Here is a 24,044-nt window from a genome sequence, read left to right as displayed (position 1 = left end):
GATATTACAGACTGTCATCAGGCCTTCTAAAGTCTGAGGAGCTTTGGAAGCTGGGAAAGTGGCACCTTAAACTAATTAAACCTGGTAGTACATGTAATAATAATGGTCATAATAGAAAACAGCAGCTTTTGTTTTGTATTGTTCACTGTGCTCAGTGCTCAGCAGAGTAACATCTCATTTCATCTTCACTGTAACCCTTCAAGGTAGAGTGATCCTGTTCTTTGTTTCACAGATGAAGCAGCCAACTTCAGAGAGAGATTAGTCATTTGCCCAGGATTACACAGATAAAAATAAATGACTGAGTAGGGATGGATTCACTTTGAATCACTAGGACAAATTCCTCTTCTAGTAGGAGAATATGAAGGTGTGGGGAATAGAGACAGTCACTATTTACAGGTCTGACTTTTTTTTTTTTTTTTTTTTATTAGGGACTGAACCCAAGGCTGCTTTACTTCTGAGGCACATCCCCAGCCCTTTTAATTTTTTTAGTTTGAGGTAGGGTCTCACTACTTTGTGTAGGGCCTCGATAAATTGCTGATGCTGGCCTCCACTATGATCCTCCTTTCTCGGCCTCCCAAGATGTTAAGATTATGGATGTGTGCCACTACACCCAGCTCACAAGCCTTTGTATAATAACAATATTTTAGTTATTTCAGTTATGTTTCTCCAAAGGTAATCAGCAAGTTATACAAAGAGTTACAAATGTACATAGGGAAAAAATGTTTAGGCTTTTCAGGGAGTCTAATAAATCTATAACACTAACATACATTTAAGTAAACTACACTAACATTTATTTAGTAAACCTACAAATTTCCTGCCATCCATTTAATGTGCAGATAATATTTCGGATATTTTCTATTATTGTTCGTAGATTTTCTTTATACATCTGCACTATCCTTTCCACTTCTGTCTTTTTTTTTTTTTTCTTCTTCTTTGCAATACTGGGGTCTAAGCCCAGAGCCATGCACATGCAAGGCAAGTACTCTACCACTGCTACCCACCAGCCCCACTTCTTCTATCTTTTGACCAAATGCAGATTGCTCAGAAGTGTGGGAAACAGCTTACTGCTCCTTATTCTTAGAGCCCTTTACCTTGGTATCATAGTTGTACTATTTACTGTTTATCTCATCTTGGGTCTGAACCCTGTCATCTATCAAGACCCATCCTATCAAAACAAAGAAAGAAAGAAATCAAAATTATCAAGAACTTTCTAAGACCTAATAACACCATGTTGCTGTAAGACTTGAAGTTGTTAAATTAATACTGGAGAATCTAATAATAGATTCATTAGCCACCAACTGTTGAGCATGTACTAGATACCAGACTCTTTTAAGTGCTTTTCATGCATTATCTCAAATCCTCTCAGCAATGCCATGAGGTGTTGGTACTTTCAAATTTTGTAGTTGAGGAAGCAGGCACCCCTAAGTCACTTCCCAAAGTTGGACACATAGTGTCAGAGTTAGGATTCAAACCCAAGCCCTGACTCCATAGCTTGGGCACCCTCTACATTCTTATTCCATTCTTTTTCTCACCAGGTAATTAATTTTTAATAAAAACTCATAAGCCTTCCCTGTATCTTTTGTAACCTCTTTCTTTCTTTTTTAATATTTATTTCTTTTAGTTACACACAATTCCTTTGTTTTTATTTATTTATTTTTATGTGGTGCTGAGGATCAAACCCAGGACCTCACACATGCTAGGCAAGGGCTCTACTGCTAAGCCACATCCCAGCCCTGTAACCTCTTTCTTTCCTTTTTTTATTGTTGGTGACATAAGGAAAGGAATTGAACAGTTGAACCCAGGGGTGCTCTACCACTGAGCTACATCCTTTTTTTTTTTTTTTTTTTTTTTTTAAGGGTATTGTACTGGGGGTTGAACTCAGGGGCACTTGACCACTGAGGCACATCTCTATTTTGTATTTTTTTATTTAGAGACAGGAGCTCACTGAGTTGCTTAGTGCCTCGTTTTTGCTGGGACTGGCTTTGAACTTGCAGTTCTCCTGCTTCAGCCTCCTGAGCTACTATTATTATAAGCGTGTGCCACTGCATTCGGCTTACATCCTTTTATATTTGAGACAGGGTCTTGCTAAGTTGTCCAGGCTGGTCTCAAATTTGCAATACTCCTGCCTCAGCCTCTTGAGTAACTGGGATTATAGCCATGTGCTACCATGACTGACTGATAAAGAATTTTTAATTCATTAGGACATAAAAATCAGGAAGGAGTTCAATTTTATTGTTCTTGATGATAAGGAAAGGACAGATAACCTCTCTATAGTGTATTGGCTTATTTTCACTGGCGTGCTTGTGCTTAGTTAACACAGCCTAGGTAGCTATTCCTTTTAGAAGAAACATGTATTCTCTTTTTTTTTTTTTTAAAGAGAGAGTGAGAGAGGAGAGAGAATTTTTTTTTAAAGAGAGAGTGAGAGAGGAGAGAGAGAGAGAGAGAGAGAGAGAGAGAGAATTTTTTAATATTTATTTTTTAGTTCTCGGCGGTCACAACATCTTTGTTGGTATGTGGTGCTGGGGATCAAACCCGGGCCGCACGCATGCCAGGCGAGCGCGCTACTGCTAGAGCCACATCCCCAGCCCAGAAACATGTATTCTTAACACTGTAACTGATCACTGTGACAGTGAAGGAACCTAATCATAATGGATTTGTCTTTTTCTGAGTTTATTCTCAAGAGACCACTAAATAAAAAAGAGACTAGAAAAAAAACAAAAGCTGGGTTCCTTTAAATTTTTGATTCTCTGCAGTGCAAACATGTTAATTTAATTAAAAGAGTTGTTCTTCTGTGTTCTCCAGTGAGCCTTTGTGCATTTTGATAATGGGTTGAAATAGAAACCACGTGTACTTGGTTTCATATTCTCTTTCCAGTGCATAACAGAGCCTGGCACACAGTAGGTGTTCAGTAAATATTTGAACAAAGCTACATTTCTAATACTGAAGTTTTTTTCTTTTTCAATACTGAGGATTGAACCCATTGCCTCACCCATTGATCTAAATCCCCATCCCTAAGAATGAGGTTTTGTTTTGTTTTGTTGATAGTACTAGGGATTGAACCAGGGCCACTCTACCACCAAGCTGTATCTCCAGCCCTTTGTATTTTTTATTTTGAGACAGAGTCTCTATATTATTGAGGATAACCTCAAAGTTGTGATCCTCCTACCTCAGCACCCCCAGTTGCAGGATTACAGGTGTGCACTCCCACACCTGGCCCTAATACTGAAATTTTAAAGAAGACACTAGTGTGTTCAAATTAGAAATCTTGGCTATTTATAGATGTTATCATTTCCAAAAAAGGATGTTTCTTTGGTATATTATCAGCTCCTCTAATAAAGGAGTACTTGGTGTTAAATGGTTTTTTCACATGCCTCTGCCCTTCCACTGAGGAGGCCTCATAGCTTGGTGAGCATTTACAGAGCTCCAGATCTGGTGGGGTCTTTCCTCAGCAACTGCAACCAGCTCCTGATGGTGCTGGAGGCCGTGAAGACATGAGCTGAGCCTGAGTTCCAGGCAGAACGTCCCCTCAGTACATGAATCTTGAGTTCCCTGTGCTACTTACTTACCCAGTAATGTTTCACAAAAAGGCTGTTTTTTCCCAAAGAGGAAGGGAAGCCACTGTAGGTTTGCTGCTTAGGATTAAGGAGATTTATTTTCCAACAACTGGATTTACACATTTTGAAGTTTCCGTCAGGAGAGCTCTCTTCCCACCTCCAATAAAACTACTGCATTCAGAATTGGTCATCCTTCTTCAGCTGCTTGGCTCAGTAGAGTGTGTTGAGAAAGCATAAACAAAGCATATTAAGAAAGCATAAATAGGGCTGGGGATGTGGCTCAAGCCGTAGCACGCTTGCCTGGCATGCGTGCGGCCCGGGTTCGATACTCAGCACCACATACCAACAAAGATGTTGTGTCTGCCGAAAAAAAACTAAAAACAAATAAATAAATATCTTTAAAAAAAAAAAGAAAGCATAAATAATCAAAACTCCACAATTGAATTACATCATCGGAGTGAAATTAAAAGCCATTGGAGAAGTCTACAGTGGCTGTGGGATTCAGAACCCTATGATTGGTTCTTCTTGGATCTCTTGACCTTCACCAAGAGTTTGGCCTCTGGTATTGGACACTCCTGATGGATCCTTATCCAACTCTGATGTAGTATTTGTTTTATTGAAGAAGAGGATTATTTTCATCCTGTAATGGTCCTTCATTATTAAACATGAATACTGACTTTAAGCAATAAAAGAGGGGCTGGGATTGTGGTTCAGTGGCAGAGCGCTCGCTTAGCACGTGTGAGTCCCTGGGTTTGATCCTCAGCACCACATAAAAATAAATAAATAAAATAAAGATTAAAAAAAGAAGAAGAAAGAAAGAAAAGAGTTCTTCCAAAACAATCATCACTTATGATTTCATTCCAATCTTTGCAGAAATGTTTTATCTCAGCTGGTGCATGTGAAAAAACTATGAAGGGAAATGTTGACTGTTGCTGGTTGAATATTAAAATTGTTCTAGCTGTCAGCTTATTGTGCTTTAGTACCTTCTTCCAGTTCAAGTACAAACTCTTATGTAGCCCAGGAAACACTGTCAGATTGTAGGATATTGATCTGCAGAGTTTGTCTGGCTTACCAGCTTGCTCCAGTAGATGCTATTTCTAGTGGTTGCTTTTCTCTCCTAAGTAGCTCCTAAGTACCATCAGCTTCAAGAACCTAATTAGGAGTGGGTGCAATGGTGTACACCTGTAATTACAGCTGCTCAGAAGGCTAAGGCAGGAGGATGGCAAGTTAAAACCAGACTTAGCAAATTAGCAATACCCTGTCCCAAAAAATAAAAAAGGCTAAGGACGTAGCTCTCTGGTGACATCCCTGGGTTCAATTCCCAGTACCAAAAGAAAACAGGGAGAAAAAAAGTTGATGAGTATGATTGAAGCCATGCATTTTGAATATAAATCAACTTTCAGTATATTTATCTTAATTTTTTTCCTTATTCCCATTGGTGCACATAGGCTGATGCAGATAGTTTTTATATGGCATGCAATGGTCGTCAGTTCAACTCAATTGAAGATGATGTTTGCCAACTGGTCTATGTGGAAAGGGCTGAAGTGCTGAAATCTGAAGATGTAAGTTTGAATACTTGTTATCTTTAATATAGCAGATTGGTATGAAATCAGAAGTTAAGCAGTCTGTGGAAATGTCCAGAGCAATCCAAACCGCACAGACAGAAGATAGATAAGTGGTCACCAGGGCCTGGGGGAAAGAATGGGAAGCGACTGCCAACAGGTAAGGGGTTCTTTTTGGGGTGATGGAAATGTTCTAAATTTAGATAGTGGTGATGGTTGCTCAACCATATGAATGTAGTAAAAGCCCCTTTAAGATAGAGAATTTATGCCAGGTGCAGTGGCACATGCCTATAATCCCAGAAGCTTGGGAGGCTAAGGCAGGAGGTTCACATTTCCTAGAGTCAAAAAGAAACATTTTGTTTGTTTGAAGTATTAACTTTAATCCCTTTCCTAATTCTTATTCTGTTTCTATAGCAATTTATAATTGCTCTGATCTGTCATTTTCTATGGGAACCTGTCCTGCAATATGTGTTCCCTCAAATCATTTTATAAAACACAAATTTAGCTCTGATGTTTTAAAGATTTTTTCTTTCTTTTAAAGTAATTCTTGCCAGATACAGTGGTACATGCCTATAATCTCAGTGCTTCAGGAAGCCGAGGCAGGAGGATCATGAGTTCAATGCCAGCCTCAGCAAAAGTGAGGGCACTAAGCAGCTCAGTGAGACCCTTGTCTCTAAATAAAATACAAAAAATATAATACAGGGCTGGGGATGTGGCTCAGAGGTTGAGTATCCCTGAGTTCAACCCCCAGTACCCCAAAACAAACAAATAAAGTAAACCTTAAAGTGTTTTTACCTGAAATCAGATCGATGGAAATAACTTCTGGGTAGATTGTTCTATCGTTAGATTAGGAGAAATAAAATTTAATGAGTGATAAAATTGGGCTTCCCTTGGTTGTCAAGTGCTGCACAAGGCCTGCTTTTTAAGATTCTTTTACATAACTGAACATGACTACCTTCAGAGAGTCCCTGTAAGCATCTGTTCTTCAGAGACTGTAAATGAATGTGCTTTTTCTCCATTTGTCCTCATGCGTATGTATGCCTCCCACCCTGGTCTCGATAATTGCTGCTCATGTTCTGGCTGGGAGGGCCTGAGTCCAGCCTTGTGGTCATGCCCCCTCTAAGCTCCCTGTACTTTTAAAAATTTTTGTCTGTTCTAAAGTCTACAAGGACAAGAAATGGCTGTTTTGGGAGACATACTGGATTTGGTTTTGGTTACCAATGTTCCACACCTTGAACAATGTCTGGCACATATAGCAAGGACTCAAGAAGTATGTGTTAAATGCATAAATAAATTAAGTCAGTGCTATTGATACTATCATCACTAAGTAGAAAGTGTTAAGTTATAATTTACTCTGGAAAAGTCTTCAGATCCATTGCTATTCTGCTTTTATCTCTTTGGGTATTTTGGTCATAGACTTTTGGAGCTTGAGCTAGGAATCTGGTTCCATGTGTTAAGGTTTTGGCAGCAGTCTCCCTTCCTGGAAAGCCAGCTCCACGAGGGCAGGGATTCATGTCTGCTGTCTTCACCACTGTTCCAAGTACCCAGCACAGTACTGAGAATGTAAACCGTATTCCACTAGTGTTTGTTGAATGAATAAGTGAGTGAAAATTTTACCACTTTAAATTATTTGCACAGAACAATAATGTTGAAAACACATGGGAGACAAGTGCTCTGCACTGAGCTACAACTCCAGCCCAGGAAAACTGTTTTAGAAAACATAGCTGAGTGTGGTGGCACATACCTTTAATCTCAGTGACTTGGGAAACTGAGACAGGAGGATCACAGGTTCAAAGCCAGCCCCAGCAACTTAGCAAGGCCCTAAGCAACTTAGTGAAATCCTGTCTCAAAAAAATAAAGAGAGGGGCTGGGGATGTGCTTCAGTGGTTAAGCACCTCTGGGTTAATCCCTAGTACCACACACACACACACTCACACACACACACACACACACACACACACACACAAAGAAAAAAGTCATGGAATGATGGCTGAAGGACAGAGTGGGATGTTTTCCTGCAGGGTGCCAGCCTCCCTGTGATGGACCTGACTGAGCTCCCCAAGTGCACGGTGTGTCTGGAACGTATGGACGAGTCTGTGAATGGCATCCTCACCACCTTATGCAACCACAGCTTCCACAGCCAATGTCTGCAGCGCTGGGACGACACCACGTGAGTGCAAGGGCTGTCCCCTGCTGTATCAGAGTCCATTATGACCCTTCCCCCAAATTAAAAATAGCACCACCAAGAATGAGCCACTACAAGTGTTTGACTCTACCAAACTTTCACCATAAGAGACTACCAATTTTCACCTTCTTTCCTCTGTTCACTAGGAATCCACATTCTTGAGGAAGTCCTTCTTAGTGAGGATACTGATTCTGAATCCTTGTGCGGTTTCCCAGAGCAACATGAACTCTTCATTCCTTCTGAGAGATGGAATGGGGGTAGGAAGGAATGCAGAGTTTGGCTTTGAGACTCTTTTGTTAAGGTGAAACCTGTCACGGGCTGGGGGTGTGGCTCAGTGGCAGAATACTTGCCTAGCATGCCCAAGACCCTGGGATTTATCCCTAGCACTGGGGGGAAAAATGAATCTAGGTCTGCAATCTCTTCTATGGCCTGTGTTTGATATCTACTATTTCACTTTTTTATCAACCAGAGTATAACAACCTTATATTTAGCTTTATGGTGCTATTAATAGCTTGATAGCTAGCCAGAATAGCAGTCAACATTTATAGGCACACACCTATGTATCCTAATTCCCCAGGCACAGGAGGCCTAAATTATAGGTAACATGCTTCAAAGAACTGAGTTGGCACCTGGACCTTTACTCCCGCCTGTTATTAAATGGAGGGTGGTTGTTCCCTTTGCAGTCTGCACTGTAGGACTTAGCTAGAAGCTTTATATCAGCTTCTGGCCTCATGGGTTTCCCAGTTCAGAGGGAAAAATAAAAAATCAAGTAATCACACAATTAAGTGTGAAATCACAGCCTTAACAGCTGTTACAAAGGTGCAATGTTCAGCATTATGATTGGAGGCACTCTCACAATAGGTAGGAGTTAACCAGGTGATAGGCAGGAGCAAGAAAACACAGTGGGGGTGGGGGGTTATGCATGGGAAGGGAAAGATCACACTCCCAAGGTCCAGAAGTTAGGAGGGATGAAAGTCCACAGGAATCCCTGTTCACCCACAAGTGGCCTTGGGGTTAGAAGGAGAGTGCCAGCTTCCCAGAGCAAGGACCTCACTTGGCTTGTTCTTTGCTGTGTCTGCCTTGTGGGGTGTGAGGCAGGTACCTGCTTTCAAAAGCATGCAGCTCATTTAGTGAATGATTTTTTTTTTAATATTTATTTTTTAGTTTTAGAAGGACACAATGTCTTTATTTTTATGTGGTGCTGAGGATTGAACCAGTGCCTCATGCATGCTAGGTGAGCACTCTATCATGGAACCAAAACCTAGCCTGTGAATAGGTTTTATTTGAGCCTTGGTATATACTTAGTACAGTGCTGGGTGCTGATGGGAAGGAGCCAAATGCAGGTCCTTGCCCAGGAAGCACAGTGTAGGGGGCTTCCACATGTATATAAGTGCCCTGAGGGCTCCATTTCCTAGGAGAGGCCTCAGTCGTACATTATATAAGTGCACCTAATTCAAAGTGAAGATTGAGGGTAGAGATGGTACCCTGACTGGTGGTATGGACTGCTTGTAAGAGGCAGGGTCAGAACTAGTTCTCTGACCAGAACCTGGACAAGGATTCCGGGGGGGTGGTAGTTATGGAGGGAAGGTTGTTGTGTCTGGGAGAGACTCCTCAAAGATCTCATTATCTCATTAAAAAATGTGTGTGTGTGTGTGTGTGTGTGTGTGTGTGTGTGTGTGTGTATAATATTTTTAAAAATATTAAAAACAGGCCAGCCAGGTGGTATAGCAGGGGTTTTTTTGCCTGTGATCCCAGAGACTTGGAAAGTTGAGGTAGGAGGAACACAAGTTCAAAGCCAGCTTCAGCAACTTAGTGAAACCTTGTCTCAAAATAAAACTTTAAAAGGGCTGGGGTGTTGCTCAGCGGTTAGTGCCCCTGGATCAGTCCTCAGTACCAAATAAAAAAAAAAAGAAGAAGAAGAAGAAAAAAGAAAAGGCTATGAGGCAGATCAAAATTTCTCCCTCTTCCTCTGCTTTATCAAAATTTTATATAATTTCATTTTGATTGAGAATAGCTCAAAATGGCTATTTTTAAGTGATGTCTTTAGGGTTTTTTTTTTTCTGCTTCTTCATTATTTATAGTTTTTGGGCAAGTTACTCAACCTCTCTAAATTTCAGCTTACTTGTCTGTGAAACATTGATGATAATAATAACATTGACCTTGTGGTCTTGAAGATTTGGTGAGTTAAGTGTCATAAGATGACAAGGATTTGTTAAGGCTAGGGTTGTGGCTCAGTGATAGAGCACTTGCCTAGCATGTGGGAGGTACTGGGTTCAATTTCAGCCTGCATATAAGTAAAATAAAGATCCATTGACAACTAAAAAACGTGTATTTAAAAAAAAAAAAGGACTTGTAAATAATATCATGGGGGGCTAGGGATGTGGCTCAAGCGGTAGCGCGCTCACCTGGGATGCATGCGGCCCGGGTTCGATCCTCAGCACCACATACCAACAAAGATGTTGTGTCCGCCGAGAACTAAAAAATAAATACTAAAAATTAAAAAAAAAAAATAAAAATAAATAAATAAATAAATAAATAAATAATATCATGGGGCTGGGGCTCAGTGGCAGAGCACTTGCCTAGCATGTGTAAGGCTCTGGGTTTTGGTCCTCAGCACCACATACAAAGAGAAGCACATAAAATAAAGACATGTAAGGGCTGTGGATATAGCTCATTTAGTAAAGTGCTTGCCTCACAGCATAAGGCCCTCGGTTCGATCCCCAGCACCCCACCCCACCCAAAAAATAAAATAAAGACATGCTGTCTACCTACAATTACAAAAAAAAAAAAAAATTAAAGAATAATAAAGTCATATACAGGGGCTGTGGCTGTAGCTCAGTGGCAGAACACTTGCCTCACACATGTGAGGCACTGCATTCAATCCTCAGCACCACATAATATATAAGTAAATAAAGATATTATGTCTGTCTACACTAAAAAAATACTTTTAAAAAAGTCATATATAGGGGCTGGGGTTGTGGCTCAAGTGGTAGAGTCCTCACCTAGCATCTGTGAGGCACTAGGTTCGGTCCTTAGCACCACAAAAAAATGAAATAAAGATATTGTATCCACCTAAAACTAAAAAAAATAAATATTTTTATAAAGTCATATATAAATGTACAAATAATAAAAATAATAACAGGAAAGTGATAATTTAGCATCTCAGTGAGGAAGACATAATCCAGTTCTTGACTTCTGTTACTGCCATCTTTTGTGTCTAATCTGTACCATTATCTTTCTGCATCCTGGATAGGTGTCCTGTTTGCCGGTACTGTCAAACACCAGAGCCAGTAGAAGAAAATAAGTGTTTTGAGTGTGGTGTTCAGGAAGTAAGTAATGGATTATGGAAAAGAATGATGAATACAGCTTTATTTGCCTGGAATTTTCTTCTACCCAGTGTGGCTTAAAGTCTTTTTGACACACACACAAAAAATTAAAATGAGTCTCAAATACATGACTTCTAAGCAAAAATACTTCATGCTATTATTGTGGTTTTTTTTTTTTAAAGACTTGGCCATTTATTGACAAATTGTGAATTTTATTTTGCTGTTTACATAAAATTCCATAGAAATCAGAGAAAATGATTTACCCATAAAAGCATTCTGGATTGTTGCATTTTTAAACATATTTATCCAAAATCCCTGTAGGAATAACTCTAAGTCTCATTCTATATCAGCCCCTTCCCATCCCAAATGGGCTAATTCATGTATTTTTATTTAACTAAGATCTTACCTCTTCCTTGGCAGAATTTATGGATTTGTTTAATTTGCGGGCATATAGGATGTGGGCGATATGTCAGTCGACATGCTTATAAGCACTTTGAAGAGACACAGCACACATATGCCATGCAGCTCACTAACCATCGAGTCTGGGACTATGCTGGAGGTGAGCACCACTCTGATTTTCTAATTTGGATCTATTCTCTAAGGAGACATTTTCCTTCAGAATCTCTCCACTTTCTCTCACAGCTTGAAGCATCATCTTCCTGTCAGCTGTTGTTAAAACTCTTCATGGTGCCCTGTGGGCTCCATTTCCCAGGAGTGGCCTCAGTTGCACATTATAAGGGGAGTTTCTCTTGCCCTTTTTTTAAATTCAAATGATTTAATCCAGTTTTTTTAAAATATTGCAAGACATTTCACATAGACTTGTAAAAACAAAAATTTTCAGTTAAAAGTATACGGAGGCCTTTTTCATTTTGAAGGAACCCACATTGGTTGACTAATTTCTTTTCTTTAGATAATTATGTCCATCGACTGGTTGCAAGTAAAACAGATGGAAAAATAGTACAGTATGAATGTGAAGGTGACACTTGCCAGGAGGAGAAAATAGATGCCTTACAGTTAGAGGTAAGATGCCTATCAGCTACCACTTAGTACCTATTCCTACTGCTTCTTACTATTTCAACTGGAAGGGTTGTTTGACTTTTTAATTTTTGCTGTTTATTTTGCATGTAAACTTCTTTTTTTTTTTAACTTCTATCATTGCTATGAAGGGTTAAAATATTTTTATACCATCTGTTTCTGTTTCTGTTTTTGTTTTTGTTTTTGTTTTGAGTAGCAGGGATTGAACCCAATGATGCTTAACCACTGAGCTACATCCCAGCCCTTTAAAAAAAAAAAAAAAGAAAGAAAGAAAGAAAGAAATTATTTTGAGACAGGGTCTCGCTACGTTACCTAGGGCCTTGCCACGTTACTGAGGCTGGCTTTGAACATGTGATCCTCCTGCCTCAGCCTCCACAATTGCAGGCAACATTGTGCTCTGCACATCTGTTTTTCTTATTGAAAGTTTAAGCTTCACTGTGCCTTATTATTTTCAAGTGACATTCCTAGTTGTCTCCAGTTCAGGTTAGTTAATTTAAACAATCCTGGTTATCTTTTGTAGCTGCAATAAACTGAAAATTAGAATGTTCCTTTGGCATCACAGTAGCAGCTGGAAACTGAACAGACTTGATCAGAATGAGGATAACCCATTAGTATCTTTCCATCCCCAGAAGTGTTTTTGTACACATTGGGCTGGGGTTTTATGCTTTAGAGGCTTGGATGTTTAAATGTTGACTCAAAGTATGTATTTTATGAATTAGAGGCTGATATGCTTAAAGCCATTTTCTGAGTATTCGTATACATGAAATAACAAAATTAGTACTATCTAGTTTTTCTCCATAGTAGTAAATTCCATCTACCAAAAAGTTATTATAGTATAAAGTCTATTTTAAGTTAAGAGAAATTTCAACATGAGTTCCATTTTGTGTAAATGCCAAAAAAAAAAAAGATTCTTTTTTTTTTAATGGATATTTATTTTTTAGTTGTAGGTAGACACAATGTCTTTATTTTGTTTTTTTTTGTGGTGCTGAGGATCAAACCTAGAGCCTCACGCATGCTAGGCAAGCGCTCTCTGAGCCACAACCCCAGCACCCCCCCATTTTTTATTTATTTTTTTTAGTCGTAGATGGACACAGTATCTTTATTTTTTTTATGTGATGCTGAGGAGCAAACTCAGTTTACCTAGCCTCACATATGCTAGGCAAGCACTCTACTTACCACTGAGCTACAACCCCAGCCCGCTCCCAGAAACAAATAACAAAACAAATACCTTAACCTTCAGAGGAAATGGACATTTGAAAACTCACTTATCTATAGATCTTTAAAGATCTGATGGTTTCAGCAAAATGGCCCAAAATAAGAACAATATTGCTATCAATAAATTACTACACTGATAGAGAAAAGATCAAATCCCCTTTAAGTTTTTAGAATGGCTCTTCCACGTTAACTATGTTATACACATTTTGTTTACTCAGGAAATATTTATTGGGTGGGAGGTGTAGCTGAGTGGTAGAACATTTGCCTTGCACACTTGAGGCCCTGGGTTCCATCTCTAGCCCCACAAAAAATAAAAATTTAAAAAAAAAAAAAAAAGAAAGGAAGATTGTTTTATCAAAGGCTGCCACCTTGGAGTCACTATGTCCCATGCTGTGACTGCAGCACTGAACCAACTCCCTGCCTTCACAGAGCATATATTCTAGTGGCACAGGTGTTCTTTAATTGTCCTTTCTCTCTAGCCTACAAACATGTTTAGATCCATTCTGATTCTAGAGTAGTATTCCAAAATGGAGATTTGATTTTGCCAGTCCTTGGCCTTAGAGTCCCCTTTGCCCATATTTCTCAACATGATACCCACAAGCTTCCACAGGCCCTGTCTCTCTGTATTCTGTACTCCAGCCTCCTGGGTGTCACTTCTTTATTGCTGAAGAGACTCTGATCAGCCACAGCACTCTCTTGGCCCAGCAGGTCTCTGCAATCAGATCTCTGTTTATTTGTCTCCTTTCTGTCAAGAGCCCTCTCAAAATCTTGGTTTCTCTCAGAAGTCCTACCAAATGCTACTGTCATACACTATCTGTCCCTTCCCTGTAGTTACACAGCACTGTTCATTTATTCATGCCATCATGTAGCAAATGTTTCTTGACATCCAGCATGCACCAGGTTCTGGAGTTAGAGAAAAAGATATAGTTCTTACTTTGAGAGAGTCCGGCAGCAGGCAGGTAAACCGGGGACTAAACTTAGTGTCATAAGAGCTATTAATGCTAGACATGCACTGAGAAAGCCAAGTGGAGGCAGTTAACCAAAGGGCTGATTAATGGATGGTTTGCTTTGAGTTTTATATAGATTTTTATGTGTGTGTGTGTGTGTGTGTGTGTGTATGTGGTATGGGAGATGGTACCCTGGCCTCATGCATGCTAAGCATATGCTCTGCCACTGAGCTGTACTCCTATCCCTGAGTTGTACGTAGATTTAAACCCATTGTGATTCTTCTTAAAGTCAGCTGGACCAGAATAAGTTTCTATAATGTACATTTCTCCCAACTGGGTTACAAGTTCCAGGAAAACAAAGTATAATTGTCATCTCTGTGACTCCTGGCACAGTACCTGTTGGAAAGAGTAGAAACCAAAAGTAATATACATTTTATGAGCCTGCCACAGTGGTATATGCTAGTAACCCCAGCTACTTGGGAGACCAAGGTGGGAAGATCCCTTGAGCTCTGAGCCATGAGTTTGATAACAGCCTGGGGGGCAAAGCAAGACCTTTTTCAAACAAACAACAAAGCTGGGCATGGTGGCATGTGCCTGTAATCCCAGCTACTTGAGAGACTGGCAGGAGAATCACAAGTTCAAGGCCAGACTCAGTAACTTAGTGAGACTGTGCTCAAAACTTAAAATTAAAAGGGCTGGGAATGTGGCATATGGCTCCATGTTAAAGTGCCCCAGGTTCAATCCCTATACCAAAAAAAAAAAAAAAAAAAAAAAAAACTTGCTGGGGGGCTAGGGTTGTGGCTCAGTGATAGAGTGTTCGCCTCACACATATGAGACCCTGGGTTCGATCCTCAGCACCACCACAGTATCCATGTATAACTAATATATATATATATATAAGTTGCTAGGGCTGAGATTTACCTAGTATGTGCAAGGCCCTGGCTTCAATTATCAGTACCTCAAAAACAAACCAAAACCACTACATTCTGATGGTTACTTTTATTCTATTGATCATTTAAAGTCAGGTTTTAATTGGATTTCAGAGACTGACAGCAATGACTTACATTTTGTTGTTTACTCTCTCTTTCTAGTATTCATATTTACTAACAAGCCAGCTGGAATCTCAGCGAATCTATTGGGAAAACAAGATAGTGCGGATAGAGAAGGACACAGCAGAGGAAGTAAGTCTATCTCGTTTGGTGACTGCTGAAATGCCATCTGGCAGGGCAGTCTTATGGTGGGTGGGAAGCAGAGGGCAGGGGAAAAGGAGTCGTTAGAATCTTCCTTCTGAGTCTGATAAATGGTAGAGAACAGTTTTGCCTCTAAAAAGAAACCTTGGGGGTGCTGGGGCTGAGCTCAGTGGCAGAGCACTTGCCTAGTATGTGTGAGGCACTGGGTTCAATCCTTAGCACCACATAAAAATGAAACAAAACAAAGGCATGCTGTCCATCTACAACTACAAAAAAAAAAAAAAAAGAAAAGAAAGAAAGAAACCTTGGGCTTAAAGGATTGTCATTTTCAAGCAGTTTATGCAATTCTGTTACAAACATAAGGTAAATATATGAGGGCTTGTAATTTGAGTCAGCCAGTTGGTTTGTCAACTTGGGATCAGCTGCCTTTGAGAGCAGCTTTGAACTTCTGAGGCTACAAGATGGTATTAAGCTCTTCTAAATTAAAGGAAATAAAATTGGGCAGAGATGTTAAAGAGTTTCAGGGGTCATCCTGGCAGGATATTGGGCTGGGTCAGTGGTTTCCAGATTTTAACAAAATAAAGATGCCATCCAAACCAGGCATGCTGGCACACACCCAGCTACTTGGGAGACTGAGGCAGAAGGATTGTACATTTGAGGCCTGCATTGGCAGCTTAGCAAGACCTATCTCAAAATAAACAAAAAAGACCAGGCTTGGGCTCAGGTTGTGGCTCAGTGGTAGAACGCTTGCCTAGCATGTGTGAGGCACTGGATTTGATTCTCGGCACCACATATAAGTTAATAAATAAATAAAGGTCCGTCAACAACTAAAGAAAAAAAAAAAAAGACCAGGCTTGTAGCTCAGAGCTTGCCTACCATGTGTGAAGCCCTGAATTCAAACTCCAATACTGCAAAAAGAAAAACCAAAAAAGATGCCATTCAGCTCAAGCCTGTAGTCTCAGCTACTTGGGAGACTGAGAAAAGAGGATCACATGAGGCCAGACTAGGCAACATAGAAAGATCCCATGTCAAAAAGCAATTAATGGGCTGGGGATGTGGCTCAAGCGGTAGCGTGCTCGCCTGGCATGCTTACGCCCTGGGTTTGATCCTCAGCACCACAAACAAATAAAGATGTTGTGTCTGCCAAAAAACTAAAAAATAAATATTAAAAAAATTAAAAAAAATTCACTAAGTGTAATTGTTTTTTAAAAAAACAAAAAGCAATTAATTTTTTAAAAAATATGCCATTCAGTTATTTCATGATGTGAAAGATAAAAGTGGTGTGGTTTGGGTGGAAAGCTGGGTAGAGGACTCAGACCCCTCCCAGCTTGATTTTCCCTCTATTTCTAGCATGTACAAAGAATCCTGAGAGTTTCAAATAAGGTAATTTGAAAAACCATGAGAGTTTCTATATAATTAGGACTCTAGGAACCATTCTCTGGATTTGGGGACAGGGTCTATAATTCAGTATATCCCTTTGTATTAAATAAAGACCTTTGACATTTTTCTTTTTTCTTTTACTTTTGTGGTGCTTGGGATTGAACCAAGGACCTTGTGCATGTGAGTCAAGCACTTTACCAACTGAGCTATATCCACAAGACTTTTTTTTGACATTTCTAATGATTATTTTAGTGACTTGGTGAGTCACAACCCTTACCTGGGCCTCCAGAGCCAGGCCTGGGGCCCATGTCTGCAGTGGCTAGGATTGCAGACCCCTGGCCAGGGTCCAAGCTCTTGTTATGCTAGGCCCATGGGCCCCACTTTCTGGGTCTGCCTATAAATGAGAGAAATAGGGTTCTTTTAGAATAATAATAATAATAATAATAATAATAATGCTTAACACCAACTTTAAAATGATCTAAAGTTATTGTCAAAATTCTTACAAGAACCTTCCAGTCAGTGCAAGTGCCTTTCCAGAAGCACTTGAGGTCACTCGACTTTGCAATTCTGAATAGGGCTTGATTGGAGCATGTGTGGGAGTGGAGGCAGAGCCCTTGGTGTCACATTATGGACTCACAGGGAGGCATGTTGGCAGTGCTTCTGCAGCCTCACTAATGGGGTTTTCTATGGGATGTAGCAGCGTGACCACCTCAAATCTTTCATGCAGACCTTTGAGAACTCAGCTTAGGAATCTCTCTGCCCTTTGAGATTCTCCAGGATTGACTTCATTTCCTAAAACATGTCAGTGAAAGCAGGTTGGGGCAGGGAGAGGAAGCACTGAATCTTGCTTACATTTACTTTTAGGTAAACAGAGGCCAGGGCAGCTCCAGGTCAAAGTACACAGGGCTTGAAGGATGCTTTTGTTTTCTGATAACAAATGTCATTTATCCATAAGTTCATGGCTAATACAAGCCTATTGTCCTGCCACTGTCCTTTATTTAGCCATTCTTCTATCCATTAGCACCCTCAGCATTAGAGAACGTAGGGAGAACAGTGACCTGGACTCTGGGCTACACTGACAGATTCTTGTTTGGGAGGCTCATAAAATGTTCATGTTGCCAGGTGTAGTTGTGCACACTTATCATCCCAGCTACTTGGGAAGCTGAGGCAGGAGGATTGGAAGTTCCAGGCCAGACTAGCCAACTTAGTGAGACCCTATCTCCAAAAAACAACAACAAATGGCTGGGAATGTATCTCAGTGGCAGAGTCTGAATTCAATCCCCAGTGCTACAAAGAAAAAAAAAAAATTCCATGTCAAGAGGGGAGTGATCGAGGTTGAAATTCATCATGGATTTTAGTCGTAAGTACTGTTTCTTGCTGGGCAAGGTGGTGCACACCTATAATCCCAGCAGCTTGAGAAACAGGAGGATTGCAAGTTCAAAGCCAGCCTCAGCAACTTAGTGAGGCACTTAGTAATTCAGTGAGGCCCTTTATAAAATATAAAAAAGGGCTGAGGATGTAGCTCAGTGGTTAAGCAACCTGGGTTCAATCCTCAGTACCAATAAATAAATAAATACATACATACATACATACATACATACTGTTTCTTCCCTACTGCCTGAGGCAGTGCCATTACTATAGCATGTGAGCTGAGTCTAGAAAACAAAGCTTACACCCACTTGAAGGTTCTTAGTTTTCAAGGGGTCACATTATGGACTAACTGGAAGGACTCACATATGAAAAATACAATAGTGAGCAGTACAGGCAAATTCCCTAAAGATGATTCTTTTTTGTTTGAACCTCTAGCTCCATTTAAATCAGTATTTTCCCAGTTGTAGATTCTGAAATGAATATAGTGGATCACAGCTGGCATTTTTATTGCGTAGAATATGGTAGATATAAAGTGTTTAGAGTATATCACATTATTTTGTGAAACTCATTTTTGTTTCATGTCTATATCTATTCACTGTTTCTTACTGTGGTCTAGCGCTTGGAAATGGTTTAAAGGCACTAACAAACCTTTGTAACATCCATCTTTAGCAACATTAAAAGCCTCTTTAGAGTTATCTTTTTTTTTCCCCCCTTGGCACTGAGGAATGAACCCTGGGGTGCTTTAACATTGACTTTCATCCCCAATTCTTTTTATTTATTATTATTATTTCTTGAGATAGGAACTCACTAAATTGTGAGTGGATTAGGGCCTCACTAAATTGCTGAGACTGGCCTTGAACTTGTGATCCTTCTGCCTCAGCCCCCCAAGTCACTAGAATTACAGGGATTACAGGTGTGTATGTACCACTGCAGCCAGCTAGATTTACCTCATTTTTCATCTTGATTTAAATGTGTTTGGCTTAAGCATTTTCTCTGACCAAAACATACAGTTTGATTCCTTTCGATAGTAATTTTTGTCCTTTCTAACTTCACTGAAGAGTGAGTTTAGGAGCAAATGGGAAAACAATGTAATAGTTTCTGATTTCAAAATAACATTGAAGAGAAAATTAATACCAAAATAAAATTAGGGCAATTTTGAAGCTATTTTTATTTTTTAAAAATATTTTTTAGTTATACATGGACACAGTATCTTTATTTATTTATTTTTTTATTTTATGTGGTGCTGAGGATCGAACCCAGTGCCTCACACATGGGAGGCAAGTACTCTACTGCTGAGCCACACCCCAGCCGCCCCTTCCGTATTCTTTTTTTTTTTTTAACAATCAACTGAGAGTCTTTATTTATTTATTTATTTATTTAAAGAGAGAGGAGAGGGAGAGAGAGAGAGAGAGAGAGAGAGAGAGAGAGAGAATGAGAGAATTTATTTATTTATTTATTTTAGTTCTCGGCGGACACAATATCTTTGTTTGTATGTGGTGCTGAGGATCGAACCCGGGCCGCACGCATGCCAGGCGAGCGCGCTACTGCTTGAGCCACATCCCCAGCCCCGAGTCTTTATTTTTATTTATTTATTTTTAGAAAGAGAGAGAGAATTTTTTTTTTTAATATTTATTTTTCAGTTTTCGGCGGACACAACATCTTTGTTTGTATGTGGTGCTGAGGATCGAACCTGGGCCGCACGCATGCCAGATGAGCGAGCTACCGCTTGAGCCACATCCCCAGCCCTGTTCCGTATTCTTTTAAATTAAAGAAATTGACTATAAAGTTAATTGCTACAAAACAATTATTATTTTTTTAAAAGGGCAATGTTATTAGAGACCAACTAGGCTTATGAAAATGTTTAGAAAGAGAGCATATGCAGAAGCATATGCCTGTAATCCCCTTAACTCTAGAAGCTGAGGCAGGAGGATTGAGTGTTCAAGGGTAGCCTCTGTCTTCAACTTAGTGAGTCCCTACTTAACTAGTGGGACCCTGTCTCAAAATAAAAAATAAAAAGGGTTGGGGAGAGAAAGGGTTGTGGCTCAGTAGTAGAGAGAGCACTTGCCTAGCACATGTGAGGCACTGGGTTCGATTCTCAGCACCACATATAAATAAATAAAGGTCCATTGACAACTTAAAAAAAAAAAAAAAATATATATATATATATATATATATATATATATATATATATGTAAAGGGTTGGGGATGTGACTCACTGGTTAACTTCCCTGAGGGGTTCAATCCCCAGTACCAAAAAAAGGAAAAAAGAAAGAAAGGTTGATTTATCCTGCATGATCAATCTTACATGCATCATAACGCAGGGTCTGCTAAGGATTCAGATATGGCACAGAGGTCATGTCTTCTCTGCAGTAAAACTTTGGCCTGTAGTGTACAGAAAGAGTTTTAGAACTTAGCTTTGGATCAGGCTTGGTCATAGACTGGATTCACCACCATCAAGCTATTGCCTCACCTTTCTCTGAGCCTTAGTATTTGTCAAAGGTACCTTATCTATGGCATTGGCTTGTTGTGAACAATAAATGAGATACTGCCTATGGAACACATAGCCAGTGCCTTGACCACATTTAAGGGGAATAATTGGTCCTTAAAAAGTATTGTTGGGGGGATTGGGGCTGTTGCTCAGTGGTACAGTTTTTGCCTAGCATGTATAAGGCACTGGGTTCAATCCTCAACACCAAATGTCTGTTTATATACAATAAATAAATAAAAGAATTTCAAATCTCAGTCACTTTCAGATCCTATTATTGCCTCATGGTCCACTCAGCCTCTCCTTTCCCCTTCCCACCTATTCTTTTCCCAGTGTCCTTCAACAGTGGAGTTGAAGCAGTTTCTAGGTCTGTTGGCCTTTACACTGAGCCAATCTAGTTGGTCTCCAGTACACTCTTAGCTAGGATTACTGCTATCTAATACACCAAAATTTTTAAATTCTCTTTTAAAAATAAGACTATGTCATATGACTTAATTCTCTAGACATATATTATCTTTATAAATACCCTCTCAAACATGGACTTTGTGTTTCATAGAGCTTCCTGGTATGTGAGAAAAGTAATAGTTTGGGGCGGGGGGTGGAGATAAGACCAAACAATTAGAACCAGTGGATTATTATAACTTTTGAAACGTAAGCACAGGAGGGAAAAATAATGGGGAGTGATTAATAATGGGAGGCCTACTCTGCCCTCTGGTGAACCAACTCCTGCTCTAGGGCTTGAAACTTTCTGGTCACCTAACAGTTTCACGACATTTAGCAACTTCTGATCCCTTCTTCATTAGTGTGGAGGAACAGTAAGCAAAAAAAGAATTTCTCACAATTTTCATTCTTGTTACAGAAATGCTTTCTATATATACATATGGATATATTTAATCTTTTTTTTTTAAGTTGTTGACAGACCTTTATTTTGTTTATAAGCATTGCTAAGAATCAAACCCTGTGCTTCACATGCTAGGCAAGTGCTCTACCCCTGAGCTACAACCCTAGCTCCCAGATGTGCTTTCAAATGATTACCTCACCTTTTCTAGATTTGGTTTGTCAAAATCATACGCTGATAATTGGGGAAAATTGTGGCAGTAGTCCAAAGACCACACAATTTAGCATGATCCCTCTTTGCTCTTTCAGATTAACAACATGAAGACCAAATTTAAAGAAACAATTGAGAAGTGTGATAATCTGGAGCATAGACTCAATGATCTCCTGAAAGAAAAGCAGTCTATGGAAAGGAAGTAGGTATAGTTGGTCTGTTATTCAAATTAGCCACTTTATGGTAATATGCCCTGTCAACAGATGATTCCCTTCATTCTTTTGGAAGCACCTTCATTTTCAAGTGTGTACATCACCAGGTTTTCAAGAGTTTTCCTATAAGTGGAGCAAATTTACTGTGACTCCTTATTTACTAAAAAATGCATTGTTTCACCTGAGGTGGATGGCCCCCTGCCATCTGCATCTTGCAGCGTGGCAGATGGCTTCCATTTTTGTTGGTAGGAAGGAGTTTCCTTGGTTCAGGGCCTGCAGCTGCTATGATCCATGGTTGATAAAACTGGAAGTTAGGAAGGAGTATATATCTAAGCCAGAGATGTCGTTGGCTTTAGCCAAAGAGGTTGAAAATAGAGCAAGGAGCCAAATGACTAGTGTGGCCACTCTCATTTAAGAAGATATTTGTTACTGATTAAAATTATCTTTCTGATTTAGGTTATATTCACTTTGGAAGTGAATGGATTTTTTGTGTTCATACAAATAGATAAAAACATACATTTAAGGGGGATAATTGGTCCTTAAAAAGTATTGTTTGGGCCTGGGATTGTGGCTCAGCAGTAGAGCACTTGCCTAGCACGGGTTGGACTCGAATTTGATCCTCAGCACCACATAAAAATAAAGGCATTGTGTTGTGTCCATCTACACCAAAAAAATAAATATTAAAAAAAAATGTATTGTTTGGGGGTTTGGGGCTGTTGCTCAGTGGTACTGTTCTTGCCTAGCATGTGTAAGGCACTGGGTTCAATCCTGAACACCAAATGTCTGTTTATATATAATAGATAGATAGATAGATAGATAGATAGATAGATAGATAGATAGATGGATTGTTTGGGAGGCTGGGGATATAGCTCAGCGATAGAGCACTTGCCTAGCATGCATAAGGTCCTAGATTCAATCCATAGTACCATAGGGAGAAAAAGTATTTTTTTCTTTAACATTATTTTGGAATAATTTTAGAATAATAGAAAGACTGCAAATATAGTAGCATCAAGATTTCCTAATACTCTTCACCCATTTTCTTCTACTGTTAAAAAACATTTTCTAATAGTTTCTTCTTGTTGTAGAAAAATATATATGGAACACAGGATGTGCCATTTTAACATTTCTAAGTATAAATTCAGTAGCACTAAGTGTACTTTCAATGTTGCAAAACCACTACCATCCCTATGCTTCCAGAATTTTTCATCACCCCAAAAAGAAACTCTCTCACCAAATTTTTTAAATCCCTATAAAAACAACACTGCAATATTAATAGAAATCTTTGAATTTTCTTCCACTTTCAATATCCTAACAAATTAAGCTGAGTTAAAAGAATTAGTTAAAACTAGATGCTCTTTTCACTTCCTGGATCCTAGTAAGTGGTAACTTGTTTGTTTGTATTTGTTTTTTAATAGTGGAGATTGAACCCAAGGGCACTTTACCATTGAGCTACATCCCCAGACATTTTTATTTTTTATTTCAAGACAGGGTCTCTACATTGCTTACAGTCTTGCTAAATTGCTGAGGCCAGCTTTGAACCTGCAATCCTTGTGCCTCAGCCTCCCAAGCCACTGGGATAATAGGGGTGTGCCACTGTGCCTGGCACATTATCTTTTTTCTATAAAAATAGTACTGAGGATATTCTCTTTGGTGAAATATTCTTTTTTGGAAACATTTCATACTAGCATATTTAGATCTATTCTGATCTTTGTTAACAGTTGCATGATTTACATTGTATGGATACACTATAATAATTTTAACCAGTTCCCTATTGATTAACATTTAAATTGTCTCCTGTCTTACACCGATATAAACAGTGTTTTAATGAGCATCTTTCTCCATCTTTTTATAGGATAAGAAAGTAGAATAGCTAATAGCTATGTCAAACGGCATGTGCAGCTGGGTGCTGTGGCCCATGCCTATAATCCCAGCAGCTCAGGAGGCTGAGACAGGAGGATCGCACGTTTAAAGCCAGCCTCAGCAAAAGGGAGGTGATAAGCAACACAGTGAGACCCTATCTCTAAATAAAATACAAAATAGAGCTGGGGATGTGACTCAGTGGTCGAGTACCCCTGAATTCAATCCCTGGTATCCCCTAAAAGGCGGGTGGGGCATGTGCACTTTTCTTTTTTAAGCAGAACTGAGGACTGAATCCAGTGGTGTTCTTCCACTAATCTGTATCTCCAGCCCGCCCGTCCCCCCTTTTTTGGAGATATAGTTTTGAGATATAGTCCAGGCTGGCCTCAAATTTAATGATCTTCCTGCCTCAGCCTCCCAGGTTGCTGAGATTAGAGGTATGCACCACTGTGCTCGGCTGTGAACTTTCTGTTGTTGTTTTTTGGTACCAGAGATTAAACTCAGGGGCACTCGAACACCAAGCCACATCCCCAGCCCTATTTTGTATTTTATTTAGAGACAGGGTCTCACTGAGTTGCTTAGTGCCTCCCTTTTGCTGAGGCTGGCTTTGAACTCGCGATTCTCCTGTTTTAGCCTCCTGAGCCACTGGGATTATTGTTGTGGGCCCCTGGCATTCC

General features: G+C 39.7%; 1 protein-coding gene across 2 annotated transcripts in view; it reads left to right on the top strand.

The window, feature by feature from the left end:
• The window catches only part of Brap (BRCA1 associated protein), a 34,311-nt gene that overhangs the window by 6,740 nt on the left and 3,527 nt on the right, over window positions 1–24,044 (top strand). For both annotated transcript variants that reach the window (XM_026386153.2, XM_026386152.2), the window contains 7 exons: window positions 5,003–5,116; window positions 7,138–7,286; window positions 10,555–10,630; window positions 11,048–11,186; window positions 11,538–11,647; window positions 14,916–15,005; window positions 21,397–21,500. In XM_026386153.2, the coding sequence (XP_026241938.1) occupies window positions 5,003–5,116; window positions 7,138–7,286; window positions 10,555–10,630; window positions 11,048–11,186; window positions 11,538–11,647; window positions 14,916–15,005; window positions 21,397–21,500 (782 nt within the window). The remainder of the gene's footprint in view (window positions 1–5,002; window positions 5,117–7,137; window positions 7,287–10,554; window positions 10,631–11,047; window positions 11,187–11,537; window positions 11,648–14,915; window positions 15,006–21,396; window positions 21,501–24,044) is intronic.

Source organism: Urocitellus parryii, chromosome 3 (genome assembly GCF_045843805.1).
Source record: "Urocitellus parryii isolate mUroPar1 chromosome 3, mUroPar1.hap1, whole genome shotgun sequence".
Taxonomy (NCBI): Eukaryota; Metazoa; Chordata; class Mammalia; order Rodentia; family Sciuridae; genus Urocitellus; species Urocitellus parryii.
This window is presented reverse-complemented; position numbering and strand designations above follow the sequence as displayed.